The 27,312-nt window shown below is 46.0% G+C and overlaps 2 protein-coding genes across 2 annotated transcripts; both read left to right on the forward strand.

Moving 5' to 3' along the window:
- Nucleotides 1-4,245, forward strand: spcs2 (signal peptidase complex subunit 2). Its single transcript, XM_084951400.1, has 5 exons — nucleotides 1-123; nucleotides 1,096-1,179; nucleotides 2,549-2,708; nucleotides 2,991-3,126; nucleotides 3,228-4,245. The coding sequence occupies exons 1-5, from the start codon at nucleotides 76-78 to the stop codon at nucleotides 3,412-3,414; spliced, it is 615 nt and encodes a 204-aa protein (XP_084807526.1). The 5' UTR covers nucleotides 1-75; the 3' UTR covers nucleotides 3,415-4,245.
- A 1,420-nt stretch (nucleotides 4,246-5,665) lies between these two features.
- abcg1 (ATP-binding cassette, sub-family G (WHITE), member 1) lies at nucleotides 5,666-22,351 on the forward strand. The gene is made up of 15 exons (XM_084951206.1): nucleotides 5,666-5,764; nucleotides 10,888-11,134; nucleotides 13,926-14,043; nucleotides 14,294-14,426; nucleotides 14,503-14,553; nucleotides 14,628-14,773; nucleotides 15,276-15,399; nucleotides 15,898-16,012; nucleotides 16,086-16,231; nucleotides 16,362-16,463; nucleotides 18,914-19,082; nucleotides 19,758-19,858; nucleotides 20,687-20,845; nucleotides 20,934-21,052; nucleotides 21,142-22,351. The coding sequence occupies exons 1-15, from the start codon at nucleotides 5,702-5,704 to the stop codon at nucleotides 21,368-21,370; spliced, it is 2,022 nt and encodes a 673-aa protein (XP_084807332.1). The 5' UTR covers nucleotides 5,666-5,701; the 3' UTR covers nucleotides 21,371-22,351.
- The last annotated feature ends 4,961 nt before the right edge of the window (nucleotides 22,352-27,312 follow it).

The following is a 27,312-nucleotide window of genomic DNA, read 5'->3' on the forward strand; positions in this document are numbered from 1 at the left end:
CGAGCGCTATGATTTCGGTGGACAGCCAATCGGCTGCATCCAAGTCACAGAGCCGTGTTTGTAGCGGAAGAGAAGATGGCGGCTGCAGCTGCGGGGAACAGAAAGAGCGGGCTGCTGGAGAAAGTGAGTAAAAGCGTGAACGGATTCTCCTGAGCAGGATGAACCCCTGCGGGGAGGGTCTGTGTCCCGGAGCTGGGAGGTCTATGTCCCCGCTGCAGCTGCTGTGCGGCTCGGTGTGTGTCTGTGTGAGCCGCCGCTAAGGGGCTAAGCTAATGCTAACGAGCTAAAGTGGATACATTCAGAATGAAAACAAAATAAAAACAAAGTTGAGCATGAAGCTGAGAGCCGAGTTTAACCTCGGCGTGGGAAATAAACCGTTATTAGAGGTCAAAGTTCAGCGGTTTGTTCTATTTCCTGCTTCCAGCTGTTAAACAGCTGCACCAAACCGGAAACAGTTTAACTAAACTCACCCGTCTGTTAAACAGGTGATGTAGGAGTGCAGGAGGCGTGCTTCAGAATGAAGCTTTAAGTTTCCACACATGAAACAGGTAAAACATCTGCAGCAGGTGGCGCTGCACGTGGGCACAATAACTCTTGTTCTTTTGCGGAGGGGGGGGGGGTTAATTCCTGGAGCACGTTTCTGGGGCACTTCCTGCATTAAAGCAAACATGGCTTTTAACCTGCTGGTATCAGACACACTGGGGGGCGTAGAGCAGGAAGTCACCAGCTGACCTGCGATCAGGCGCCCTTCACTGTAAGAGCATGTATCTTGTTTCCGGTCTGATGGTCTGTGTTTGATGGCGCCCTGGTCTTTGTCTTCTTTCAGTTTTTGGACTGCGACGAGCCTCCAAAACCTCTCTGTTGTTCTTGTGCCCTCCAGATTTTTAACATGCAACTATTCTTTAAGCCCATTTTTTAGAAACTCATTTTAAGGCTCAGATTTCTTTAGCTTCCATCATACGATGACAGGAAGATGATGTCTCCGCCCTCAACATGAACTCTCCCTGAGAAGAGTTGCAGTCGCCGCCTCCGTGTTTATGTTAGCCTGATCTTCAGATGGAAACTGTCGATTAAACTGCTGTGTTTGTGTTTCAGTGGAGGATCGACGAGAAGCCGGTGAAGATTGATAAATGGGATGGAGCGGCGGTGAAGAACTCCTTGGATGACGCTGCGAAGAAGGTTTAATTGATTATTTTTATCCACATTTTAACAGCAAATATTCAAACATGAACCGCATGTGTTACTTGTTCTTATTGAAACGTTCCAGCAGTTTACGTCCATGTTTCGGAGACATGAATGACTCTGGTTTAGAGCAAGATGTTTTAAGTAAAACAGAAAAGGTTCACTCAGATGAGAGGAGGGTGGAGAACTGCAGCTGTGTGAAGGTAAAGGTGGGAGGAGGGAATTCCTACGTTTGAAGTGACCTGAGCAGTGTTTCTTCAAGGAGCTAATTTCATTGGTCAGATTTTAGCTGATGACGTCAGATTCACACAGGGGGCGTGTCCAAATTCATGGGCTGCTTCCTCCTGAGGACGCATTTGTAGGCCGATTACGTCACAGCGACGCGCCGAAGGCTGTCCAAATTCGTAGACTCCTCCGAATGCAGCCGACAAATGCGTCCTCCTTTTCCCCGAATTTGAAGGATGGGTCGGGTGTGTCCTTCGTGGCCCACCATATCCCAGAATTCATAGCGCGGCCCAGCCAAACTCCAGTTTCCAACAATGGCGGCCGCTACTAAGTTTTAAAATTACTCTTACTAATCTTTCTGAGTCACAAAATAAACTTTTAACATATTTTCAGGCGAGAAAGCAGCTGTGTAAACATCAAATATCTGCTCGGTTTATCAAGACATCACATATTTGTAAAAGTGCTTCGATGTTTTCATAGACGTCTGTTACCCACCAGCTCGATAGCTCGCCGGGAGCTCGAGGGTCACTGAAGCTGAAACTCCCGGGGGATCATTTTCAGATCACCGCAGTCTTTGGCTACTCAGGTTAAACGTAATATATAAGTCACTTAGACAACCTAAAAATCTTATTGTTTGGCTTTTTTCACTGTTTGATTTGTTCCTGAGTAAATCTGTTTGGCTGAGATTAAAGTTCTAGTTTTCACACAGCTGAATAAACGTCAAACAGAAAACTGATTAAACAGAAGTGTGAGACGGTCGAGAGTTTACTCCAGTGTCCTGTTATATTTAGATAGCAAGGAGCAGACGGCCGAGTTCATTAAACTCCACCGAGACCGTGGTGACGCACAACTGAAGGCCAGACCGTCACATTTCACAGCCTCGCTCTTTGGTCTTCTCGGTCTTCGGAGGACGCAGCCTATGAATTTGGACACAGCTACAGTCGAAACTTCGTCACTTGTTTAAGCTTTGAATGGTGTTTGCAGCATAAAGCTTGCACGCGTGTGAGAGCTTCACTGTCGGCTGGGATTTTTCACTCATCGCGATGAGTCATGAACGCATGTGAAGGAAAGCTGCTGTTCACCTTGTTTGGCGAAACTTCATATCGATATGACCTATCTATGACCTCTGGGCCCTCTGCAGGTGCTGCTGGAGAAGTACGGTTACCTGGAGAACTTCCAGCTGGTCGACGGGCGCCTGCTGATCTGCACTGTGTCCTGTCTGTTTGCCATGCTGGCTCTGGTCTGGGACTATCTGCACCCCTTCCCCGAGTCCAGACCCGTCCTCGCCTGCTGCGTCATCTCATATCCTTCAGCCGGACACATCTCACCTCTGCTTTTAAAAAATAAGATGGTGAACTCACAGCGTGTCATATGTTAAACATGTGAGGGAAAAAATGTTAAGATAAGGTTCAAAATTCAGAAACGACAGATGAAAGAGAATCAGTAAAATGTTTTTACATATTAAAAACACTGAAAGTCTCATGAATGTCACTAAAACACAAAAACAAACGTTTTTAGAAATGATTGCGTCTAATATGATGATGATGATGAGCGTGTTGGCTTTCCCTAACTCCTCTTCCTCACGTACTTCATCATGATGGGCATCCTCACGCTGTACACCTCCTACAAAGAGAAGAACATCTTCCTGGTGGCCATGCAGAAGGATCCAGCTGGGATGGATCCAGACCACATCTGGCAGCTCTCCTCCTCCCTCAAACGGTCAGTGAGTATGGGAATCAAACCAGCAACCCCCAGCAGTCTGCACATTTCCTTATCTGCGATGGACTCAGAGTGGATCAGTTTGCGTCTGTGTTTTCCAGGTTTGACGACCAGTACACGCTCCGAGTGTCCTTCTCCGACGGGAAGTCCAAGAAGTCGAGAGAGGCGGACTTCACCAAGTCGGTGTCGGCGTTCTTCGACGAACACGGGACGCTGGTGATGGACCAGTTTGAGAAGAGCGTTTCTAAACTGCACGACACGCTCGCCGCCGACAAGAAGACCAAATAAAAGACGGGAAGCAAACGTGGTGTGAGTCTGCCTCCTCTGTTCCTCCTCAGAGTTCACTGGTTTCAGCGCCGGCTCCATCAGGAGCTGCCAGAGGAAACTTATTCATGCATTCATATTAAAAATCTGAAATCTGCAGTCTGTCTGTTTTTACCACCACACTCTGAACAACCCCAGAGGTCAGCACGCTCAGCCGCAAACCGGCGGCCGCTCCTTTATTAGTCAGACTCGGCAGCAGGCGGAGTCACAGGTCCGTGTTGCCCACTCATGCTCCGAGAGTGGGAATGATCAGAAACCAGTGAACTTCAGGAGGGACAGAGACCAGAGTCAGAGGCTCAGCTCCACTCTGAAGGGTTTATTTTCCTGTCACAGCTGACTGTCACTCAGAGGTCAAAGGTCAGGTGTTCTGTCAGCAGGTTAGGAACATTTCAGCTATTTAAAAACAACCTGAGACTCAATGTGTCTTCACCGGGTCTCCGAGTATTAAAGGTTTAAGGACCGCTGTGTGACATGGCTGTGGTGGGCGGAGCCTTACGTAAGGGTCACGGAGGTGGGGAATAAGCAGCTAATGATGGCCAACGGTTTAAAAGTAAAATGTGATATTTTCAGTGTTTAAAAAAAGTAAAGTTTTCGTCATTTTTTTCTCTGTGATGTGAGAATCAGTTTGAACTGCAGCAGCAGGTGAACTAACCGGCGCGTCGGCTCACTGGCTGACGTGTTGGTGCCGTACAACAGGAAGTGGACGTTGATCAGACCTTTATTTTGAAAGTTTTTTATTCTCAGATGCTTTCTCTGTGTTAAAAAAAACATTAAACTTGGATCTTGTTAGAGAAACATCTGGATGTGTGTCTTACTTTGAGTTCAGCTCTCAGCCCCCACAGGGTCACCTGCACAGGTGAACCTGGTCAGCAACCTCTGGGTGTGGCTTTGGTTTGTGTGGAGGTGTTTGTGGTGCAGCACCGCGGTCCGACCAGCAGGTGGAGAACTCAGGCTGACGTTCGCGTCCACAGGCAGCAGCCGGCGTGCAGCTCCAACACTGTTCACACGGTTTCTCTTAAAGAGTCAGTGATTGGACATGTGTGGAGGGTCTGAGCACTTCCTGTCTGCGTCCTCTGAGCACCGTCAGGTGTTGATGAGGTTCAGTTTTCCAGCAGCTGAACTGACCGCAAAATGATGCTGATTTCAATTTAAAGAAGGTCCTGAGTTCGATTCGCCCGCCTGGCCGGTCCATTCACAGGTATGAATGGTTGTCTGTCTCTCTGTGTTAGCGACCTGTCTAGGGTGTGCCCCGCCTCCTGCGCTGTGGTAGCTGGGATAGGCTCCACCCCCACCATGACCCTGTCAAGGATAAGAGGATGGATGGATGCAGTTACATTTAAACCTGACTCACCTGAACTAGTGTGAACAAATCTAAACCTGCGATTTGGTGGATAAACCAAATCTGTCAGTCTGCAGCACAGAGATTTAAACTAAAGTCGCTCTTTGAACTGTAAAACATTTCAGAGCTCACGACGTGAAACAATGAAATCAAAGCTTTTAAAGATTTCCTGATAAAAACCTGTCAAACTCCAAACCTCGTATTTGGCTTCAGTCTGCAGAAACCAAACTGAACAATAAAGTTACGTCAAATAAAATCGTATGCAACATTCGTGCTGATGATGTAGAGACCGTCTGATGCTCACACGTCTTCAAATGGCCTCTGAGACTCCACCCCAAAACCAAGATGGTGGCAGCTAAATGCTCAGACCGCTGACTGGAGTCAGCCCGGCACACGGCTGCTGGGTTAGCATTAAGCTAAATAACACAGAGAAACAACAACAATCAGACAACCCCCTATAAGCAAGCCCTTTGGCGACAGGAAGAAGCCTCCAGCAGACTCAGAGGGAGCTCTGCGGTGAGTGTTTGGGATCATCGGTCTAAAGACCTTCATCATAAATGAGCGTGTTTAAATTTGGTCTGTTTTCCCGTTAATCTGACATTATCCAGGTGGCAGTGTCCATCTGTTATTTACAGGCTGTGGGTAGAGCACCTGTGGAAATTTTTTTGTTTGTTTTTAGGTGACAAACACAAATAATAAAAAAAAAAACGCTGGCAGATTATTGTACATTTTTAAATTGTTCTCTTTAAGGCAGCACCACTGATGTTATTCACTGCTCACAGAGAGGGGTGTGGCCACCAGACAGGGGTGGGGTTAGTGGTGAGGGGGCAGGGCCATGAGTGCAGGCTGCTGCCTGTCAGTGAGGCACTGATCAGATGTGTGTGTGTGTCAGAGTGCTGCTGTCTCTCGGCCATGGCCTGTCTGATGGCTGCCTGGTCCGTCCACAACCCCACTGTCACCAACTCCATCATCATGGTGAGTATGAGGACTCCAGAGGTATGATGAGGGGTGACCCTCTGTGTCTCCTGCTGGTTTAAGGAAAGGAAACAGCTTTCTAAGCAACGAGATCTGTGTGGGAATCAGCCTGAATGTGACGGTCAGCTGTGTGAGGCTCAGCAAATCTCACATGTTTGGGTTTTAAAGAAGTTAACAGTCCTGCAGCTCCACTGCACCAAGGTCAGCTCCACAGGGAGGAAGAGGAGAGTCCTGATGATATGAACTGAGTTCTTCTCATAATGATAATATGATTTTAACTTGAATGATACTGCGGGGTTATCCTCATCGTTTCTGTCTCCACGCACTGAAGGGGCAGTTCTGTAGTGCTGGGGTGTTAGTGCCTCTGTTGGGATTGTTTCTCTAAGACAGTGACTGCTAAGACTGGAAACCTACTGCATGAAATGTTGGGCTATAGTGAAAATGGAGTCAGGGTGGACAGACGGGGTGATTACAGGATTTTTTAAATGAGGGGAATTCAAAATATATACTAAACCAAAACTTCGAACATTGCTAAATAATCCTCAGACCTCCGGCTTAAATCGTAAATCTGCAGGGACAAAGACTGTATATAATAGATGGCAGTAAGCACACTGAAATCACTCATTCGTTTCAGGATTCACATTTTTAGCGTTTAGCCACCACAGTGTTGTTTTTTACCCAGACGTAAACAAGAGGGTGGCGTGCTAATGCTAGCCAGCTTGGTGAGACTGTATGGAGCATCACGCAGATACAGATGATGCTAATTCAGTAACATCACCGACACTGGAGCGCAGCTTTCGTAGACTGTCTGTGAGTACAGTACCCTCACAGCAGCGATATTATTGGTCAGATAATATCATTAAAAATGCTCCAAAAGGTTCACGTGAAACTCGCTGCTACAGCCGCCTGTGTCACCATCCACCTGTCAGTCAAAAGGCCACGCCTCTGACAATGCAAACTTTAAGACTTCCTAGAATTTAAACATCCTTGCAGCGTACCGTTGTTATGATGGCTGAGATTATCCACAGAGACCAAACATCAGGCTGCGAACATGACTCACTGCTGCCTCTGCTGGAGGAAGTGCAGTTATAATCGAGACCTCCTTGTGGCCCCTCCTAATGTCCTCCCGGGCTGTGATGATGTCACAGCACTGTTTCGGGGTGTGACAATCAAATTCCACGCAGGGGCGGGGCTCCAGTAGCCACGCCCATGACTGGAAGTTTTGAAAGTTTAGTAGCTCTCACAGAGCGGACTCATGCTGGGAGGATAGAAGCCTTTCTCCTTTCTTAACACGTGTAAGTATATTTACTTAATACTTGAGTATAAATTTGTGGTACTTGTTCCTCCATTGAGTCTTTTACTAAGACTTTTACACAAACCATGTAAAACTTGTAAAAATGGGATGATGTTAAAATCGTACAGTTTATGGGCTGAAACGAAGAGTCACAACAAAGGTTTCTCACTACTTTAAGAACTTTTACAAATCAAATGGAGGAACACATTCATCTGTTGCTGCAGGTGTCTCGATGCTCCAGCAGTACAATTGTCCGGAGGAATAAAATACAGTAATTTAAGTACAGTTTTCAGATTATACTTATGTTGCAGTCAATTTATGAGGTGATCCACAGGTACTTGTACTTCCTTTACTGCTGCACACACAAAGTTTACTCGTAAACATCCTGAAATCTTCTGATTTCCTGAAAAGCTCTTTGTTTAGTCACATGTTTATATGTTTCTGAGCTCAGGATTATCTCTGCACCTGTCTGTGTGGTCACAAATTATTTGTTATGTGTATGTATTCATATTCTGCTCGAGTTTTACAAAAAGCATCACTTCCACATAGAAAAATATTCTCAACATGAGTCAGTGATGTAAAGCTGTTCATGCTGCAATGATGAGTAATGACAGAAAAGTTATTTGGTAGTTTTTTTAAGCAGACAAATGGAGACGTCTGAAAAATGTTACATGAGCCAAAAAAAAGAAGATGGAAAAACTCCAAGGCAAGAAATCATTTTTGTTTTTAAATTGTTTTCTCAAATTTTGGCTGACAGGTGACATCAAACACCTGTGACCAATAATATTCGCCTTGTAATCGGAAGGTTGCCGGTTCGAGCCCCGGCTTGGACAGTCTCGGTCGTTGTGTCCTTGGGCAAGACACTTCACCCGTTGCCTACTGGTGGTGGTCAGAGGGCCCGGTGGCGCCAGTGTCCGGCAGCCTCGCCTCTGCCAGTGCGCCCCAGGGTGGCTATGGCTACAATGTAGCTGCCATCACCAGTGTGTGAATGTGTGTGTGACTGGGTGGATGACTGGATATGCAAAGCGCTTTGGGGTCCTTAGGGACTAGTAAAGCGCTATATAAATACAGGCCATTTACCATTTACCATATGTCTGCTGTGAGGTTGCCATAGTAACAAACTGAGCTCCAGGGTTAATGAGGGAAACTGTGGGATTTTGTTATTGATTAGCAGGTATCTGTGTCTGTAGACTGATAACTAGCTCTTAACTTAGTGCTCCTTCCTCTCATCCAAATATGGTCACTTCCTGAAAACAAGAACCAACATGGCGCAAGACACATCTCAGGCACTGATGCTTCATCACGCGGAGTGGAGAAACCTCTGATACTGACCTTTATATTCAGTTTGTGAAGACCCGCAGATAATCCTCAATTGTAATTTAGATCTCAGTACTGAGAGTGAAGAAATCAATGATAAGGGTTACCATGGTGACCATAGCAATAGTTTTGCTGAATCACAGCAGCAGGGTGCTCAGTTTAAATCCTGCACTCAGCCTGTTCTTTAGCTCGGTGACTAAGCTCTGCCCGACAGTTACCTCCTGCTCGAAGGCAGATTAGGGCCTCGTTTGGGTCAGGTCAGTGACACATGGCCGTCCTACAGGAACAACACCGGACTAGCTGATGGCTAATCTGACAACATCCACGTCTGCGTCCAGGCCTGCTGGAAAACATGTAGAGAATCAACAAACATTCGGCTCTGCAGGATGAGAGCTGACAATCATAACCAGCAGGCTCCTCAGTCAGCTTTTTAAGGAGGGATAGAGGTTCGAAACTCTATTATCGGCGCGCTCTCACTGTACTGCACAAGGAGTTAGAAAAACAGTTTCATTTATTTAACCCAAAAAGTTATATTTACAAAACAAAAATGTTGAGCTCATGAAAAAAACTAAACTCAGCCAAAGAAATGTGAAACGACTGCCCAAACAAACATAACTGACCCAAACAGGAAATGACACACAAAGGTATATATAATGGCTGATCAGACCACTATGACACAACAGCGGTAACTAAACACAACACAATCACATACCACAAAAACGATGCAGTTCAGTTTGTTAATAAACTAAACAGCAAAGAAGAAAATCAAAAACATTAAACTCAAATATTTAGTTAACTACAAAAACATGTTTAACCTCCTAAGACCTGAACTCTTCCACGGCAGCATTTTTAATTTCTCTTTGATATCTGGGCTGATTGGGACCTAATGAATGTAAAAACAAAGAATTACCAGATTTTTTTTACCTGATTTTTATCCATCCATTCGCTTCCGCTTATCCTTTTCAGGGTCGCGGTGGGCGCTGGAGCCTATCCCAGCTGTCATGTGGCTCTCATTTTTCTAAGAAAAATAAGACTAACCCAGACTCTTATCAGCGGCCACAAACCGTTTGCTCCTTCTGACCAACAACACCTGACTCTAATTACATGTGTCTACCATAAAAACATACCATACTGTTAAAACACAAAAAGTGACCACATAAGGTAACAACAACAAACAATGGCTCCTAGAGCACTTTTTTGACCACTGACCCCTCAAAGGTTCATTGATCTCACCGCTGCACCTACAATCAGGTTACAGTCGCGAGCTAACCATTCATGCAGGAAACCCACCTGCCCTGATGAGTGAATTCATTCAGCTTCTCTTCACACCAACACACGCTTCAATGGTTTAAACTGTAAACGCTGTACACAGTCATATTTTTTTCATTCACCTTTGTGGCTCTCCAGCTGTCAGTGGTCTTCTCTGTCCTGTGCTGTTATCAGTTGCTTTACCATGAGACTTGAAAAAACAAAGATTCAGCGGAGTGAACATTGTTTAGTTCTAGTGTGACTGAGGCTGAGATTAGAGCAAGGACTACAGAAATATGTGAGTGCATCATCCAGGCGAGAGTCTGTGATACTGTGTGTACAGGACCAGCGTTACCAAAATCTGTAAGCTTTTACCAAGTCTCTGTGGTACAGCTGAGGTTCAGCTTTTATTTTAGCAACACACTGAAAAAAACATGTACACGGATGATGGATGGATGGATGATGATGGATGGATGGATGGATGGATGGATGGATTGATTGATTGATGGATGGATGATGGATGGATGATATGAATGGACGATGGATGGATGGATGGATGATGGATGATGATGGATGGATGGATGGATGGATGGATGGATGGATGGATGGATGGATGGATGATGGATGATGATGGATGGATGGATGGATGGATGGATGATATGAATGGACGATGGATGGATGGATGGATGGATGGATGGATGGATGATGGATGATGATGGATGGATGGATGGATGGATGGATGGATGGATTGATAAATGGACGATGGTTGGATGGATGATGATGTGGGTGGATGATGATGGTTGGATGGATGATGATGTGGGTGGATGATGATGGTTGGATGGATGATGATGTGGATGGATGGGTGATGATGTGGGTGGATGATTATGGTTGGATGGATGGATGATGATGATGATGATGATTATGATGATGATGATGATGATGATGATGATGATGATGATGATGGATGGATGGATGGATGGATGGATGATGATGATGGATGGATGGATGGATGATGGATGGATGATGATGTGGATGGATGGATGATGATGATGATGATGATGATGATGGATGGATGATGATCTGGACAGATGATGGGTGGATGGATAATGATATCGGTGGATGGATGATGATGATGGATGGGTGGATGGTGGATGGATGGATGGTGGATGGATGATTAATGGATGGATAGATGGACCTTTTTTCTTACATTCTCAGAGGGTCAGCTATGGTTGTCTTAAGCCGGATTCCTTTTATTCCCCTTCAGAATACCAACGGGCCCCCCGACCTTATGTTGGATCCCCGGACAGTTTGTGTTTGTATGGATGAGGTGGTCAACAAGCGGCTGGTGGGCAGCCAGCAGACGCCACTGCTGCAGGGACACCTGAAGAAGGTGGACAACAACCTGATGGAGGCCCAGAGGTTCTCCTCATTACCTCGCAGACCCGCGGTCAACATTGAGTTCAAAGACGTCTCCTTCGTGGTCAGAGAGGGACCCTGGTGGAGGAAGAAAGGTAGAGTCATACACAAAACAAAGATGGCAGAGATTCAGAAAATAAACACACTGTCACTGTAAATTCAATGCCAGCTAATGCCTGAAGGGTGGAAAATAATCCAGAGCACGATTCAGCCTTGTGTTGTAGCTGGTTTATTCATTACAGATCCTGAGTCACGCTCCTATAACAGCAAAAAGTATCAGGACAGCAGGAGGAGCTGGTCTGAATGCTTCTATTTTAAAAGGCTTCCACAGAGATGTGGATCAGGCCAACCTAAGACTGACTAAAGACAGTCACAGTGACCATTGACCTTTGAACACCAACATCAGAGCCGCCCTGAACCTCACAGAGATGCTGAGTCTGCAGAGCGCAAGAGAAGATCTGACATAAACGCTTCTGACCGACTCATAAACCCACAAATTTAATCTCAGACGGCTTCCCATTTTATAGCCCTGGACAGAAAAAATATATTCACATATATATGTATGTGTGTGTGTGTATAGATCTATCCATCTGAGGGCTTTATTTGTCCAGTTGGAGAGGTCAAAGGTGATGGCCGACCTCACAGGGTTCATGTCATTCTTTTGAGTTTTTATTGTTAATGATGGGCTGTGCGTCAGCAGGCAGCCGTTGAGTGCTCTCGGTTTGGCTGCTGTGTGTTTGTGCGCTCGCTGGATTAGCGGCTGTAATCTGTTAATCTCAGCTGGGTCTTCTGCTGTAAATAGCTGCAGGTCAGATTGGAGGACGCGCTGTCGCTCGCTGCCTGAAAATAAAGATGCAAAAACAAGAAAACAAGCGATGATGTCACCACTCGTGAACCCGCCCACATCTGAGCTCTGCTCAGGCCTGAGAATGGGTCGGATTGTTATTTTAGGGAATCCCTTCCCATAATGCACAGGGTGTTTCTTCTTCACTCACTATGTGTTAATATTCAATTTTCAATTCAATTCAATTCTATTTACACAGCGCCAAATCACAACAACCGTTGCCTAAATCCACTTTATACTGTAACGTAGACCCTACAATAATACATACAGAGAAAAACCCAATAATCATATGACCCATGTGAGCAAGCACTTTGGCGACAGTGGGAAGGAAAAACTCCCTTTTAACAGGAAGAAACCTTCGACAGAACCAGGCTCAGGGAGGGGCGGGGCCATCTGCTGTGATTGTTTGGGGTGAGAGAAGGAAGACAGGATGCCGGAGGTTTCTTCCTGTTAAAAGGGAGTTTTTCCTTCCCACTGTCACATAGTACTTGCTCATAGAGGGTCATTTCATTGTTGGGTTTTTCTGTTTTCCTTCTTACCTCTGATTGGTCCTGAGCAAGAAAATGAACATAGTGCTTGTGTAAAGCTGTGCCGGGAACCTCTAGCTGAAACTAGATCTGTTAGAGACTCTGATAGCCTCAGGTTACAGACCATTATTATGGAGCTCAGCCAAACTCTTTGTTCATATTAGAAAAGCTGAGTTTCACTGAGAACATTTCACACCTGCTCAGGTGCACGAAAACAGCGTGCAGGTGTGAGTTTGAAAACATTTACAGGTTTTCTATTGTAATTTTCACACAAAACCTTTGATTGGTTCTTTGATGCTTTTCAGGCCAACAGAATCTGTTAACATGCGATCACATGTTATTAAAAGGCCGAAAGATGGATCCATGAAGCAGAGTAGCAGATGAAGACGTGAGGGTTGATGTAATGGGCATGTACGAGGTGCTAACAGGCTAGAATAGTTGTAATAGCTGTCTTTCTGCTCTCGGTCGTGGCCCCCGAGTACCACCCGTTCTTCATCATGGACTTCAGGGAGAAGTCCATGAGTTCTCTGGTTTGAAGGATGTTCAGCTTCAGGTTATTTTCTGAGCACCAGCAGGACAAGTTCTCTACCTCCACCCTGTACGCCGTCTCATCTCCATCAGAGATGAGCCCAACCACAGCAGTGTCATCGGCATACATGACGATGATGTTGGCTGGTGGGTTGGTGTACAGTCATGGGTGTACTGAGGTGAGGACGTTCATCTGGGTGTACAGTGTGTGGAGGGTACTGTTGGTCAGATTAAATCTAATAATCTCATTAAAGCGCGTTCAGCCTCTGTGTGTAACGTGTAACACACTCCTCAGTTTTATGTATATTTAACAACGACAACCTCAGAAACCTGGTCTCTGAGACAGGATTTCAGGTGTCAGCACATTCTTCATGGTTTCTCAGCCCGACACACACGTTCTTACATGTGTGTGCTTCACTGTGTTTCAGTCATGAGCGACTGTTTGCTTTGAGACTGTGAAACTTGTGGATAAGTCTGATGCTGAGCTCACTGTGAGGACAAAACATTAACAGCAGATTACTGAAGATGTTTTCATGATTGCTGCAGGGTTTTTGGACTTACTGATGTAAATGTTCTGCTTGGTCACACTATGGTCAGTGAAGCTGCTCGGAGTAAGTGAGGGACAGCTGAAGGGTTTCGAGGGTCTCTGATGGACCTGCAGATGTCTGAAGCACATCTGCAGGTCCAGGAGAAACGTGGTCTGTTTCGGGACGATGCACGAGCCTCACCGAGTTCCGTAACTGACCTGAGTACAGTCCAGACCGTCAGCACTGAAACATCAGCAGTGAGCCTTTAGGAGGAGCGGGAATGTTTGTTTTTCGCACAGAAGCCGAGCAGAGCGGCTAAAGTGTGAGAGCAGCTGCTGGTCTGCATGAATGAGAGAAAAACTCCAAACTGATGGGAAACCTGAGCCGAGAGTTCGAGCACAAAGAGCGGCTCTGTGAGCGGCTGGGAAACCTGCACATTGATTGTTTCTGTTCGCCTCAGGTTACAAAACTCTGCTCAAAGCCATCTCTGGGAAATTCACCAGTGGGGACCTGGTGGCTATCATGGGGCCCTCAGGAGCCGGAAAGTCCACGCTCATGAATATCCTGGCCGGGTACAGGTGGGTGCATCCATCAGGGCGGAGATGATGACTGAGTGTGAGGTTGAGGTCATAGCGCTCTCAGCTGCAGATGTTTTAAAAATGTTTTCAGATCATGTTACATCTCAGTCTGAGAGCTTTACCGCATCCTCACATCGGCCTGCTGTACCTCTGTGTGTGTCAGTAAATGCTAGTGAAGAATCTGATTACTGATTGCAGGTCAGTGGATCTGTCCAGAGCGCGCTCAGTGCACGTCTGTCTTTGCGTACAGGGAGACGGGGATGAAGGGCGAGATCCTGATCAACGGGCAGCCCAGAGACCTGCGCTCTTTCCGGAAGGTTTCCTGTTACATCATGCAGGACGACATGCTGCTGCCTCACCTCAGTGTCCAGGAGGCCATGATGGTAGGTGCTTCTGAGCCTCAGCGTTCAGCCTACTTCAGACCGCAGTAATCGCAGACCCTGCTCTCTGTTTCTGCAGGTGTCGGCCAGCCTGAAGCTGCAGGAGAAGGAGGAGGCGCGCAGAGACATGGTGAGCCGATCGCTCCTGGCCTCCCTGATCTCAGACTCTACCCTCAGGCTGAACTCGGATCTCTGCTCCTTCAGGTCCGGGACATCCTGATGGCTCTGGGTCTGCTGGAATGTGCTCAAACCAGGACGTCTCACCTGTCGGGGGGGCAGAGGAAGCGGCTGGCCATCGCTCTGGAGCTTGTCAACAATCCGCCGGTCATGTTCTTCGATGAACCCACGAGGTAAGAAATCAGGTTGACCTCCAGGTCCTCTCCGTGGTTCATCCCAAGCTGGCAGAAGGTCACAGAAGGTTGGATATCAGTCCTGACCACGGTGCTCTGTCCTCAGCCAATGAAAAGCAGCTGAACCATTCCACTCAGTCAGCTCAGTCTTCCTAACCAACTTTAAATCTTTGCACTAAAGCAATTTTTGAATCGCACAGGCTGAACGCTTTTAGAGCCTTTCAGGCTGCGCAGACTCATTTTAAACGTTATGCCTGACATGTAGGATCATGCAGGGAGATCTGTGGTTTGACTCCTGGTCCCGCCACTCACCTGTGTGAAATGGTTTCGCTGCCTCAGAGATCAGTCGTGCCAAAGCACAGCTGTTTTATTTTACTCGACTTATTTCAGACGTTTGATCAGAACAAGCTGTACTTCAAATTCTACATGTGAGTGATGTTTGGTCATGTTTCTGCTTCATGCTGAGCTTCTATGAAGGTGTGTGTGTGTGTGTGTGTGTCAGTGGCCTGGACAGCTCGTCATGTTTCCAAGTGGTGTCTCTGCTCAAAGCTCTGGCTCGAGGAGGACGGACGGTTATCTGCACCATCCACCAGCCGAGCGCAAAACTGTTCGAGCTCTTCGACAAGGTGACCCTCCTCCACGTTACACTGACTCACTGCACCATCTAGTGGTGTAAACTGGTATCACATGAACGTGTGGCTGGACAATGCACAGAAGTGTTAGCAGCGGTTCTTTTTCTGAAGATCTGAAACAGTTTGAAACATTTATAGAAGCAGCTCTAATGTCAGAAGCAATAAATAAATGATTACATTTCCTTCAGTGGGTTAGAGGGTCATCTTCTAATCAGTGTGTGAGGGGGGCAAAGAGCTTTTAAAGGGGATAAAATCAAGTTTGTGTAGAGGAGTAAATGTGGTGTAAAGAAGGTTCGAGTGAGCACTTGTAACAGTTTGTATGATGGGGTGAAATCCGTTTCCTCCTGCTCAGGTTTTAAGGATGGAGAGAAGAACAGGAAGTGCTCTACAAAGGTGTTTGGAGCTGAAAACCTTGGTGTGGGTCCATAGAATGATAGGAAACAGGATTCAGTGCGGGTTTCACTTGTGTCTGTCTCTCTGTGCGTGTTTCAGCTGTACGTGCTGAGTCAGGGTCAGTGTATCTACAGGGGACAGGTGTCCAGTCTGGTCCCGTACCTGAGAGACCTCGGGCTGAACTGCCCCACGTACCACAACCCCGCTGACTTCGGTAAGACTCGCCCGGCGAGCTGTTCCCACTCGGCCGTCGCGGCGTCAGACTCACTGATGGGTTCTGTGCGCAGTGATGGAGGTGGCGTCCGGAGAGTACGGGGACCAGATGATCAGGCTGGTGATGGCAGCTCAGGAGAGGAAGTGTGAGAAAGACCACCAGCCCGAGCTCAACGGAGACAGCACCCTCCACCCCTTCCTGTGGCAGCGCACCGAGGAGGTAAAAAAACAGCACGCCCTCTGCTGTGATTGGTTGATGAGAGGCAGGTTTTCGCTTTACCTCCTGTGAATGTTTCATGACGAATGAGTCCTTTGAAAATCAACATGTACCTGTGATGATCTCCCGTCAGGAGAGCTCATCGTCTGAAGGCTGTCACAGCTTCTCTGCTAGCTGCATGACGCAGTTCTCCATCCTGTTCAGGAGGACCTTTCTCAGCATCCTCAGAGACTCGGTGACAAACACCTCCGTACACGTCACCTCAGATTCATACAGATGACACCATTTTTCCATCACTCTGACATAAAAATTATCATTACCATTTATAGTTGTGTGATAAAGTGTTTGCCTCCTTCCCAATTTTCTATTTTTTGTATTTTTGTTATGTTTTAGATCAAACAAATTTAAATATTAGACAAAGATAACACAAGTAAACACAAAATGCAGTTACTAAATGAAGGTGTTTATTTTTAGGGGAAAAATATCCAAACCAAGTGATGGCCCCCTAAACTTAAAAACTGGTTTGGGCCACCCTCAGCAGCAACAACTTCAGTTCAATTCAGTTTTATTTATACAGCTCCAAATCACAACAACAGTTGCCTAAATCCGCTTTATACTGTAAGGTCGACCCTACAATAATACATGCAGAGAAAAACCCAACAATCGTATGACCCCCTATCAGCAAGCACTTTGGCGACAGTGGGAAGGAAAAACTCCCTTTTAACAGGAAGAAACCTCTGGCAGAACCAGGCTCAGGGAGGGGCGGGGCCATCTGCTGTGATTGCTTGGGGTGAGAGAAGGAAGACAGGATAAAGACATGCTGTGGAAGACAGACAGAGATTAATAATAACTAATGATAACACAATGCAGAGATGTGTATAAAAATAAAGTGTATAAACAAGAAACACTCAGTGCATCATGGGAATCTCCTATAGGTCAAGCAGCCTAGACCGAGGGCCGAGTACAATAACCTCAGTTTGATCTGAATGAAGAAGCAGAAAGTTAGCGGCCATCCAGGTCTTTATGTCTTTAAGACATTCCTGCAGTTTAACTCATTGGTGTGTTAGAGATGAGTCCACTGTCAGAGGCCATAAGAAGATGATTTGTAACCTTCACTAAAGCTGTTTCTGTGCTGTGATGAGCTCTGAAACCTGAGGATAAAATATAACTTCACTGATTGCAGGTAACAACTGCAAACAACTATTTGCGATAACTGGCAATGAGTCTTTTACAGCTGTGGAGGAATTTTGGACCACTCACTCAGTGTCATTCTACAGCATCTCAATCAGATTCAGGTCAGGACTTTGACTAGGCCACTAAAAGTCTTCATTTTTTAAGCAGTTCAGATGTGGCCTGCTGGTGAGTTTGTGATCCTTGTCCTGCTGCAGAACCCAGTGCACTCCAGTCCTGAAGGAGCAAAACAGCCCCAGACCATCACACTACCACAACCATATTTTGCTGTTGATACAATGCTTTTTTTGAAATGCTGTGTTACTTTGATGTAACGGGACACACACCTTCCAACTTGTCTCATCATTCCACAGAATATTTTTCAAAAGTCTTGAGGATCATCAAATGTTTTCTTGCAAAACTGAGACAAGCCTTTATGTTCCTTTTGCTCAGCTGGGGTTTTTGTCTTGGAACTCTTAGAAGTTCCTGAGTCATGAGCACTGACCTTCATTTGTGGATAAAGGCTTCTACTTTGGTTCACTGGATTCCTACAGCTTTAGAAATGGCTTTTCCCAGACTGAGAGATCTCAACTACTTTGTTTCCTCATTTGTTCCTGAACATCATTGGATTACTCTCGAAGAGTGACCTTTGACCTTTAGATGCAGATGAACAACTGAGTGTTGTCCTGTCGAGGTGGCTGTTTGGTGTCTCCAGTGGGGCGATCGTGGCTCAAGAGTTGGCAGTTCGTCTTGTAACCGGAAGGTTGCCGGTTCGAGCCCCGGCTCGGACAGTCTCTGTCGTTGTGTCCTTGGGCAAGACACTTCACCTACCGCCTACTGGCCAGAGGGGCCGATGGCGCAATATGGCAGCCTCGCTTCTGTCAGTCTGCCCCAGAGCAGCTGTGGCTACAACTGTAGCCTCCACCAGTGTGTAAATGTGAGAGTGAATGATTAGTGGAATTGTCAAGTGCTTTGGGTGCCTAGAAAAGCGCTATATAAATGCAATCCATTATTATTATTATTAGAAGTCTGAGCACTCCTCCTGCACTTCACAGCTACACTATATTGCTTAGTTTCTGTCTGGGTCTGAAGGACACTGGGATGTTGTGGTGGAGAAGAATCTCCAGAGTTTTTCTGATAATCCTGATACAGGGCGCTGGGCGTAAAAATCTGTGACTCTTCACCAGTTGCTCATAGAATTTAAGAAGCTTCTCAGATGAAATGTCTTCAAGAAACTTAAAGAAGTCCAGATGCTTTTCTTTCTAAGCTCCTTAGACTGGTTTACAGATAATTTCTTGCCAATTTTCTTCCTAATTTCCTAAAACTCTGGTCTGAGTCTGGTCATATATAATGACATCATTTTACTGATTACTTTTCAATCACAAAAACATTTTTTCACTGTAACTTAAACACGTGGTGACGGTTTCCAGCACAGATTTGTGAAATAAAACACTGTCAGTGTGGTAATATTACTGTGCAGTATTGCAGTTTGAAGTAAGGCATTGTCATTGGCAGGTGCTGACTCACCTGAGGATCTCGTCTCACATTGGGATCGGCGTTCTTATTGGTCTGTTGTATCTGGGTATCGGGAACGAAGCCAAGAAGGTTCTGAGTAACTCGGGGTTCCTCTTCTTCTCCATGCTGTTCCTCATGTTCGCCGCTCTGATGCCCACGGTGCTCACCTGTGAGTCCGCCTCAAGCTGCTGTGTCACTTTACCTGCACACAGGTGACGTTTGAGTAAGATCAGGGTGTCATCGGCGTAACAAATACATCACAGAGTCGAGCTGGAGAGCAGCTGTTCTCTGTCCTTCATTGGCTTGTGTAACACGAGGTCTGCTGTTACAAAGGTGGACAGAACAACAGACCTCCATTTATCCTACCTGCAATACAACCTGTTTTAGCCCCTCCCCCTTAAAGACAACTTTGTTCTGATTGGCTTCCTCTTGTAAACAGAGGTTCTGAAGTGTTAGCCTCTCTGACATTACAGAGGTTCAAGCATAGAGCTGAGTGTTCAGAGGTGAGCTCAGCAACAGGTGCGTCACTTTTACCTGAACAGCACCAAAGGTGCCGGCTCTGACTGAGGAACTCTCTGTCTCATACACAATAAAACCTTTATTGATGTTCTCAGGGCCAGACCCACCCAGGCTGCAGTGGGAAAATCCTTAAACTGACACCCACAATTGCCAGGATTAATGACGGTAAAATTGTGTCTTTAAATTTGAGCTTTTCTGGGATTTTATGAGCTAGCAGTCGCTCTGGGAGCTGCTGTCAGAGAACATCAGACTAAGTCTCTGTAATAAGGACGAGTTTTATTCGTCGCAACCTTTGAAAACCTGCTGCCATGTTTTTGTGCTTCAGTTCCTCTGGAGATGGGCGTCTTTCTGAGAGAACACCTCAACTACTGGTACAGCCTGAAAGCGTACTACCTGGCCAAAACCATGGCTGATGTCCCCTTCCAGGTAACAAAGACACAGCTTTATCTATCTCTAAGCTGCACTTAGAGTGGCAGCTCCTGGTTCCAGCTCCTGAATCTCTTTCTTTAATGACACATTTGAAGATGAAAGATGATGAAAGATCTTGTTTTATTGTCATTTTTCTGACGGCACAGTTTATCATTTTGTTAGAAACTTTGGGAGCTCACCCTTCATGGATAGTCAGTTAATACAGTAACTTCACCCCGGCCATATTTCTGGTAACTGCTATGATATTGATAATGTCATTAGAAATGTTCTTAAAAAAAGCTCCAACAGCAACGGTCCAGAGGTCCAGTTCAGGGATGCCTCACCTCAGGCTAGCAGACAGCTAACACCTACAGCTGTCTGTATCACTATCCACTTGTCAGTCTAAGAGGCCACACCCCTAATAATGAAAGCCTTAAACCTTAATAGTTTTAAGTAGGGGTGGGTTTAAAAAATAGTTTTTAATTTTAATAATCCCACATCGACTCATGAAATCCTGAATTTGATGTATTTTGCCAGAAATGTCAGAATCTCAGCTACAGTCTCACAAAACCATTTCAACAATAACCAAACATTGAAAACAGCTTGAACAGATTCTGCAAAAGGATGTAAGCCCGACAGCACGCACACGGACATGCTGTACATATCCAAGATAATTGATCAGAATTATAATATTTCTGAGTCAAAATCCAACCTTGTGAATCAGAATTGAATCGTTGTAGAAATCAGTGGCAATACGCAGCCCTAGATTTAAGAGCTTCAGCTTAAAGTTGCACACTGAGACCTGGCAGTATCACCCCTCTGACCTGCAGTGTCGCTGTTGTACAGGTAGTGTTCCCGGTGGTGTACTGCAGTATCGTGTACTGGATGACGGCTCAGCCTCCGGACGCTGGCCGGTTCTTCCTCTTCCTGTCTCTGGGGATTCTGACATCTCTGGTGGCTCAGAGTCTGGGTCTGCTTATCGGAGCCGCCTCCACCTCTCTGCAGGTCCGCTCGCTGTTTCCTCCATCACCTCCTGTCCGCTCACAGGTGTGTTCCTGTGCTGACATCAGTCATGTGTGTTTGTTTCCTGTAGGTGGCCACGTTTGTGGGTCCGGTCACGGCGATCCCGGTTCTGCTGTTCTCCGGGTTCTTCGTCAGCTTCGATACCATCCCCTGGTACCTGCAGTGGATGTCCTACATCTCTTACGTCAGGTGGGGGCGCTGTTAGCTGGCGGGCCTGCGGCTGTATCCACACAGCAGGGGGCGCTGCTGCACTCTCTGAACGTGTTTGTGTGTTTCAGGTACGGGTTCGAGGGCGTCATCCTGTCCATCTACAGCCTGGGTCGTGATGATCTTCACTGCGATGAAGGTGAGGCGTGTCACTTCCAGAAGTCTGAGGCAATCCTCAAGGAGCTGGACATGCTGGACGCCAAACTCTACCTGGACTTCATTGTCCTCAGCATCTTCTTTTTCTCTCTGAGACTCATTGCTTATTTTGTCCTCCGGTACAAAATCAGCTCTGAGAGGTAGAGCGGGGCCGGGAGGAAGAGGAGGAGTCGCAGAGCAAGAGCCCGGAGGCCGAAGAGCAGCTGTCCAGTTTGTCTCCACTTTGACTCGCTTTTAAACAACACATGAAGAAGAGATGGCGTGTGAGGACACCGCAGACCTACAGGGTTAGATCTCATGGTCTCATGGAGGTCCTGTGGGACCAGGAGCTGGTCTTCTGGATCCTGAGGTTTCACCATGCCACATCCTGACTGATTTCTACTTTTTAGAATAAAAGCCTCTGCAGTTGCAGGATGATGACATCTCTGCCTCTTTAGTTTATTGCTGAGGTCAAAGGTGAGAGCAGCACAGAGGCCCTGATTTCCTGAGTTCTGTCCTTCACGTTTAAGCATCCTGCGAGCCTCTGCAGATCCACTGAAGGCAGTGATGCAGGAATGTTTCAGATTTTGCAAATCCTGGAAAACTGTTGGATGAAGTTTTTGGCAGTGCATTTAAAAGTTTTTTTAATCTTCCATCCACCCGACCGACATTCACACACAAAGACACATGATTTCAAACAAAAAATCTTCTAGATCCTGGAAGCTTTTCTTTTGAGGCTGAAACAAAACTCAATGGGCTGCTGGTGAAAACTAACAGGGATAAAAATGATGAAAAATCAAACTTTTGAGCAGAAAGTGTTTGGGAGTAAATCCACATGATTCAGATATAAAAGTTTTACAATAAATATGAATAAATTTTTTTGTCTGGAACCTGTTTAAGCACAAATATTCCATCTGTTTACTTTGATAAAATTCACATTAAATAAATTTTAGAAAACTTTCCTGTGAAAAAACAGAAAAACTGATATTTCAATAAAACAATAAAACAATAATTACCGTGTTCTGAAAGGTAGGATGAACAAAACAATGAAAATATCAAAAGTATTTGTCATGTTGAGATGCTGTTTATTCCTGATCATTTTACTGGCTGTGGCAGAACTAATTAAACTGAATTATGGGAACATTACACTGTCTGTTTTTAATATTCAGGTTAACTGTGTATGTACCTGCGACAGCAGGTAAACAGCTTTGTCTGAAAAACTCAGCAGATGTTTTTCCTCACATAAAGCAACTGAGCGCACACGCTTCACAGCAGCTCGCTTAGCTGCACTGTGTCTCTGTGACCAGCAGGTGGAGCTGTTTACTGGGAAATGACGTTCATCCTACTGGACGTCTGCTCTAATCACTGTGTCACAACTCTGATTTAACAGCAGAAATTTAAAACACAAAAGTGGAAATGTTCATCTTTGAAACCTGGTTAAATAAAAATCTGATTTAAACTCAGAGAGTGAAAAAAGGAAAATAAAATCAGAGTTTAGATGTGATGCAGAGACAGAGAGCACACAGAGGGACTCAGACACGATTAAACAAGGGCCCTGAGGGTCGGGCCGGTCAGAGTGCACGTCGCACACATGCTCAAGCTGTTGCTGACGTCGTCCAGTTCGAGGCCGTAGATGAACAGGTCAGCGGCAGCAGGAAGCCCTCCATCCACATGATCACCCTGATCTCCCAACCTCACACATCAGCTCCGCCTCCTTCCATACGAGCGAGGCGATACCCATGTATCACAAGCCATTTTTGGAATCCGGGGATCAGAATGCCAAGACCTCTGTCCCTGACTGCCACCCAATCCACCAAGCACTGAACCTCTACAGTGCCTCCTGTGTCCTCCCCACCACCCACAAGAGGACAACACCACAAAAGTTGTAATGAGATGTTCTTAATGTAATAAGTGCTGGCAAACCTAGGCTCAGCTCGTTTGTCCACAACAGCAGCTGCATTTTAAGTGAAGACACACATGTAAAATTGAAAGCATCCGTGCCCTGAAATGAACCTTCTGTGTAAGTTCAATAAGAACGAGCAGAATTCAGGTGTCAGGCTGCTGGTCTGTTCCATACATCACCTTCACAGTGTCAAGTTCAGTTTTATCATCATTACCACAGCTGAGGAAGTTTTTGCCCATCTTAATTTAAGACGGGCAAAAACATTTAAAGCAGAGTTTATAAGACCTAAGCGGTCATTCTGTACTCAGACACATCCTAACCATGTCCACAATCAGGTAGACGCATCCATCAGCCATAATCACAGTCAGGGAGGGGCATCTGTCCATCATGACCAGGAGGAGGGAGGGGCATCTGTCCACCATGACCAGGATGAGGGAGGGGCATCTGTCCATCATGACCAGGATGAGGGAGGGGCATCTGTCCACCATGACTGTGATGAGGGAGGGGCATCCATCAGCCATGACTGTGATGAGGGAGGGGCATCTGTCCACCATGACCAGGATGAGGGAGGGGCATCCATCCACCATGACTGTGATGAGGGAGGGGCATCTGTCCACCATGACCAGGATGAGGGAGGGGCATCTGTCCACCATGACTGTGATGAGGGAGGGGCATCCGTCCACCATGACCAGGATGAGGGAGGGGCATCTGTCCACCATGACCAGGATGAGGGAGGGGCATTCGTCCACCATGACCAGGATGAGGGAGGGGCATCCGTCCACCATGACCAGGATGAGGGAGGGGCATCTGTCCACCATGACTGTGATGAGGGAGGGGCATCCGTCCACCATGACTGTGATGAGGGAGGGGCATCTGTCCACCATGACCAGGATGGGGGAGGGGCATCTGTCCACCATGACCAGGATGAGGGAGGGGCATCCGTCCACCATGACCAGGATGAGGGAGGGGCATCCATCCACCATGACCAGGATGAGGGAGGGGCATCCGTCCACCATGACCAGGATGAGGGAGGGGCATCCGTCCACCATGACCGTGATGAGGGAGGGGCATCCGTCCACCATGACCAGGATGGGGAAGGGGCATCCGTCCACCATGACCAGGATGGGGGAGGGGCATCTGTCCACCATGACTGTGATGAGGGAGGGGCATCCGTCCACCATGACTGTGATGAGGGAGGGGCATCCGTCCACCATGACCAGGATGAGGGAGGGGCATCCGTCCACCATGACCAGGATGAGGGAGGGGCATCCGTCCACCATGAGCAGGATGAGGGAGGGGCATCTGTCCACCATGACCAGGATGAGGGAGGGGCATCTGTCCACCATGAGCAGGATGAGGGAGGGCCATAAGGCTGAGTGGAAAATTCAATCAAATGTGTGACTGTCAGGACTTTTGTGGAAATATGAAGTGAAGATGTTGTAAAGAAAGAACGACTCCAGCTGTTATGTTAACACGCACTCACTTTGTCATAGTCAGAGATGGGCAGTAATGCATTACAAGTAATGAGTAAAATAAGGGATTACTATTACAAAAATTAATCAAATTAAAGTTACTTTCCAGTAAGCACGCTGCGTTATTAAACCATGATTTTATTTGTGAGTGTGTCTCATGACAATGACATGAGTGCGTGCGACTTTAGTGGTAACAGATGGGTGTACATCAACAATGGATAATATGGAGAGAGTACAACTGTGCAGCGTTTAAAGCTTGGAAGTACTCACATTACTTTGAGTTTGATTCTGTAAAAAGTGACACAAACATAAGCGTCTGCTCTACACTCTGCATGGGAAGAAAACTTCTTTCCACAGCGAAAGATTAAACTTCTAATCTGAGCATGCAGTGAGCACACTGCCACGGAAATGCGACATTCACAGAGAAACCCCCGGATCCCCCCACTGACATGACCGCTGTGGGCAAACCTCCACCTGCCCCACTCCTGCTAAACTTTTACTTGCATCTATTTGAAAAGAGTGTAAACACAAAACACTATTTTATTTTAAATGCTGGAATATGGAGAATATAGGTTTAAATGTTAAACACATTTCTTCCAGTCAAAGACTGTTGTATATAATAAAATTTTTGCTTGATGCATAAAGTTAAAAGATTAAAACTAATAAAACAAGTTTTAAGAAGAGACTTTTTCATTTTATATATTTTATATGGTGGAAAAAATGCAGAAAAAATAGAATTGTGCTGAAAGGTCTGTTGCTTTATTGCGTATTCAGGTTGTGTATCATGTTTTTAAAAGGTAACTAAGTAACTAATTACTTTTGAAAATAAGTAATCAGTAATGTAACAGGATTACTTTTTTGGAGAAGTAATCAGTAATTAGTTACTAATTACGTTTTTCAAGTAACTTGACCTACACTGGTCATAGTGATGCCTGGGTGGTAGCGTTGTTTACCTCATTGTATTTGTGGAGTACTGCTCTCACTGGATAGAGGGATGAGGTTCTGACCCAGCTCTCAGAACAAACACAGTAGTGGGACCAACATCTTCTCGACTTTTGTGTTGTGCTGAATTCTTCCCTGTAGGAGCCCACAGGTGGGCCACCAGCAAAACCAAGTCTGGGCCTCTGCGATCAGTCTTAGTCTAAGTTGCTCTGTTCAGGTTCCAGTCTCCCCTGGAGGTGTGGGTTTAAATCCCACTTCTGACAGGAAGTGTTTTGTAGCACAGAGGGATTGTGGGAACTTGTCTCTCAGGTCTGGGCTCAGTAAATGCTGGATGTGGCCAGGAAAAGGCCAGCTGCAGCGTTGTGTGCTCCACCAGTGATAAACAGTTTGTCCCTCCAGCTGAAAGCCGGTACAGCACCACAAACACCAGCTCCTCCCCTATAATGCCCCCCTTACATCACTTAAACCTGCCTGTTGTGTATATTTATGTATTGTGTGTCCATGTTGAAAGCTCATAACGATCACACAGTTTCATTGTGTAACTGTAAAATACGATGTAAGAGACGATAGCTACTGCAAACATCTTTGGTTTTGCTCTGACTGCAGGATAAAGTCTCGCTCTGGATTCACAGTGTTCTGGGATCCCTGGAAAGGATGAGGCTTTGCTTTTGGTGTACTTTTTATCTTTCAGGTGTCAAGCCTCCACCTATTGGCCAGTTCAAAGTTGATTGGCATGTGTCTATTGGCTGGTCTGGGCACAGGTGGCCAATCACTCTCCGAGGATCACTACAAATGAGCAGCTCCCTGGCCAGCTGGTGGCTGCTGGCTTCTGCTTTATGACAAACACATGAACAGGCTTCTTTGTATTGTGTGTGGTGGGAGGCTGGACAGGTAAGCTGGGGTACCCTATACACTGGTTGCAGGTTTTAAACTGTTAGTCACACTAGGTTATGCGGTTGATGCCACTCTTGTATGTTTTCACTGACCTTTTGTCGAGTAGCTAGGTAGGCCTTTTGTTTTGCATTTTTTGTTTCAGTTAGGCCCCGGAAGCTATCGACCTCTTTTTGTTTTATTAATTTCTTTGATTTGGATCATCCGCCCAGTCCTCCTCCCCCACCTCCTTTCTTTTGTTAAGTTTGACTATCAAGGCAAGCAACCAATAAATCCTGCCTGATTCTTAACTGTTCTGCTGTCTTCCTCCTTCATTGATTGTGGTTGTCCAGTGTTGCTGTCTCCTTCCTACCTTTCCCTCCACCATGGTGGGGGGCGTAACACTCTCTCTCTCTCTCTCGCTCTCTCTCTCGCTCTCTCTCTCTCTCTCTCTCTCTCGCTCTCTCCCCCCCCAAACATCATCAAATATACAGTTGAAACCAAATATTTACAAACTCTTCAGATAAAAACACTTTTTTAATTGTAACATCAAATCAGACTAAATGTTTATTTTTTTAGATTGATAAATATAAAAACATATTTGTTAACTTTAAGAGTAAAGAGAGAAACTATCTGTATTTCTTAATTGTAAATGGCACCAAACTGTATTCAAACTGAGCCACACTTATGGAGCTCCACAGTTCTGTTCCTGGTGTTTTGTTGACATCTCTTGATGTTCCCATGTCACAGAAACAGGCTCTGTGTTTTGCCTTATATGCATCCACAGCTGTGCCACCAATTTACTCACATGGACTCTACTAACCAATCAGAAGCTTCTTCAGCTCAGAATGGAATCGTCTGCAGTTTTCTTATTAATTAACAATAAACTTAGTGTACAGGTACTCCTACATTGATGAAAG

The sequence above is a fragment of the Perissodus microlepis genome, chromosome 14 (genome assembly GCF_051167445.1).
Source record: "Perissodus microlepis isolate ML-2025 ecotype Zambia chromosome 14, ASM5116744v1, whole genome shotgun sequence".
Taxonomy (NCBI): domain Eukaryota; kingdom Metazoa; phylum Chordata; class Actinopteri; order Cichliformes; family Cichlidae; genus Perissodus; species Perissodus microlepis.

Coding starts and splice junctions, on each gene's coding strand:
- spcs2 (XM_084951400.1), top strand. CDS start 76: ATGGCGGCTGCAGCTGCGGGGAACAGAAAGAGCGGGCTGCTGGAGAAA. Junction 1,180..2,548: donor TGGATGACGCTGCGAAGAAG/GTTTAATTGATT, acceptor GGCCCTCTGCAG/GTGCTGCTGGAGAAGTACGG. Junction 3,127..3,227: donor CTCTCCTCCTCCCTCAAACG/GTCAGTGAGTAT, acceptor TGTGTTTTCCAG/GTTTGACGACCAGTACACGC.
- abcg1 (XM_084951206.1), top strand. CDS start 5,702: ATGGCCTGTCTGATGGCTGCCTGGTCCGTCCACAACCCCACTGTCACC. Junction 14,427..14,502: donor GTGTCCAGGAGGCCATGATG/GTAGGTGCTTCT, acceptor CTGTTTCTGCAG/GTGTCGGCCAGCCTGAAGCT. Junction 14,554..14,627: donor AGGAGGCGCGCAGAGACATG/GTGAGCCGATCG, acceptor CTGCTCCTTCAG/GTCCGGGACATCCTGATGGC.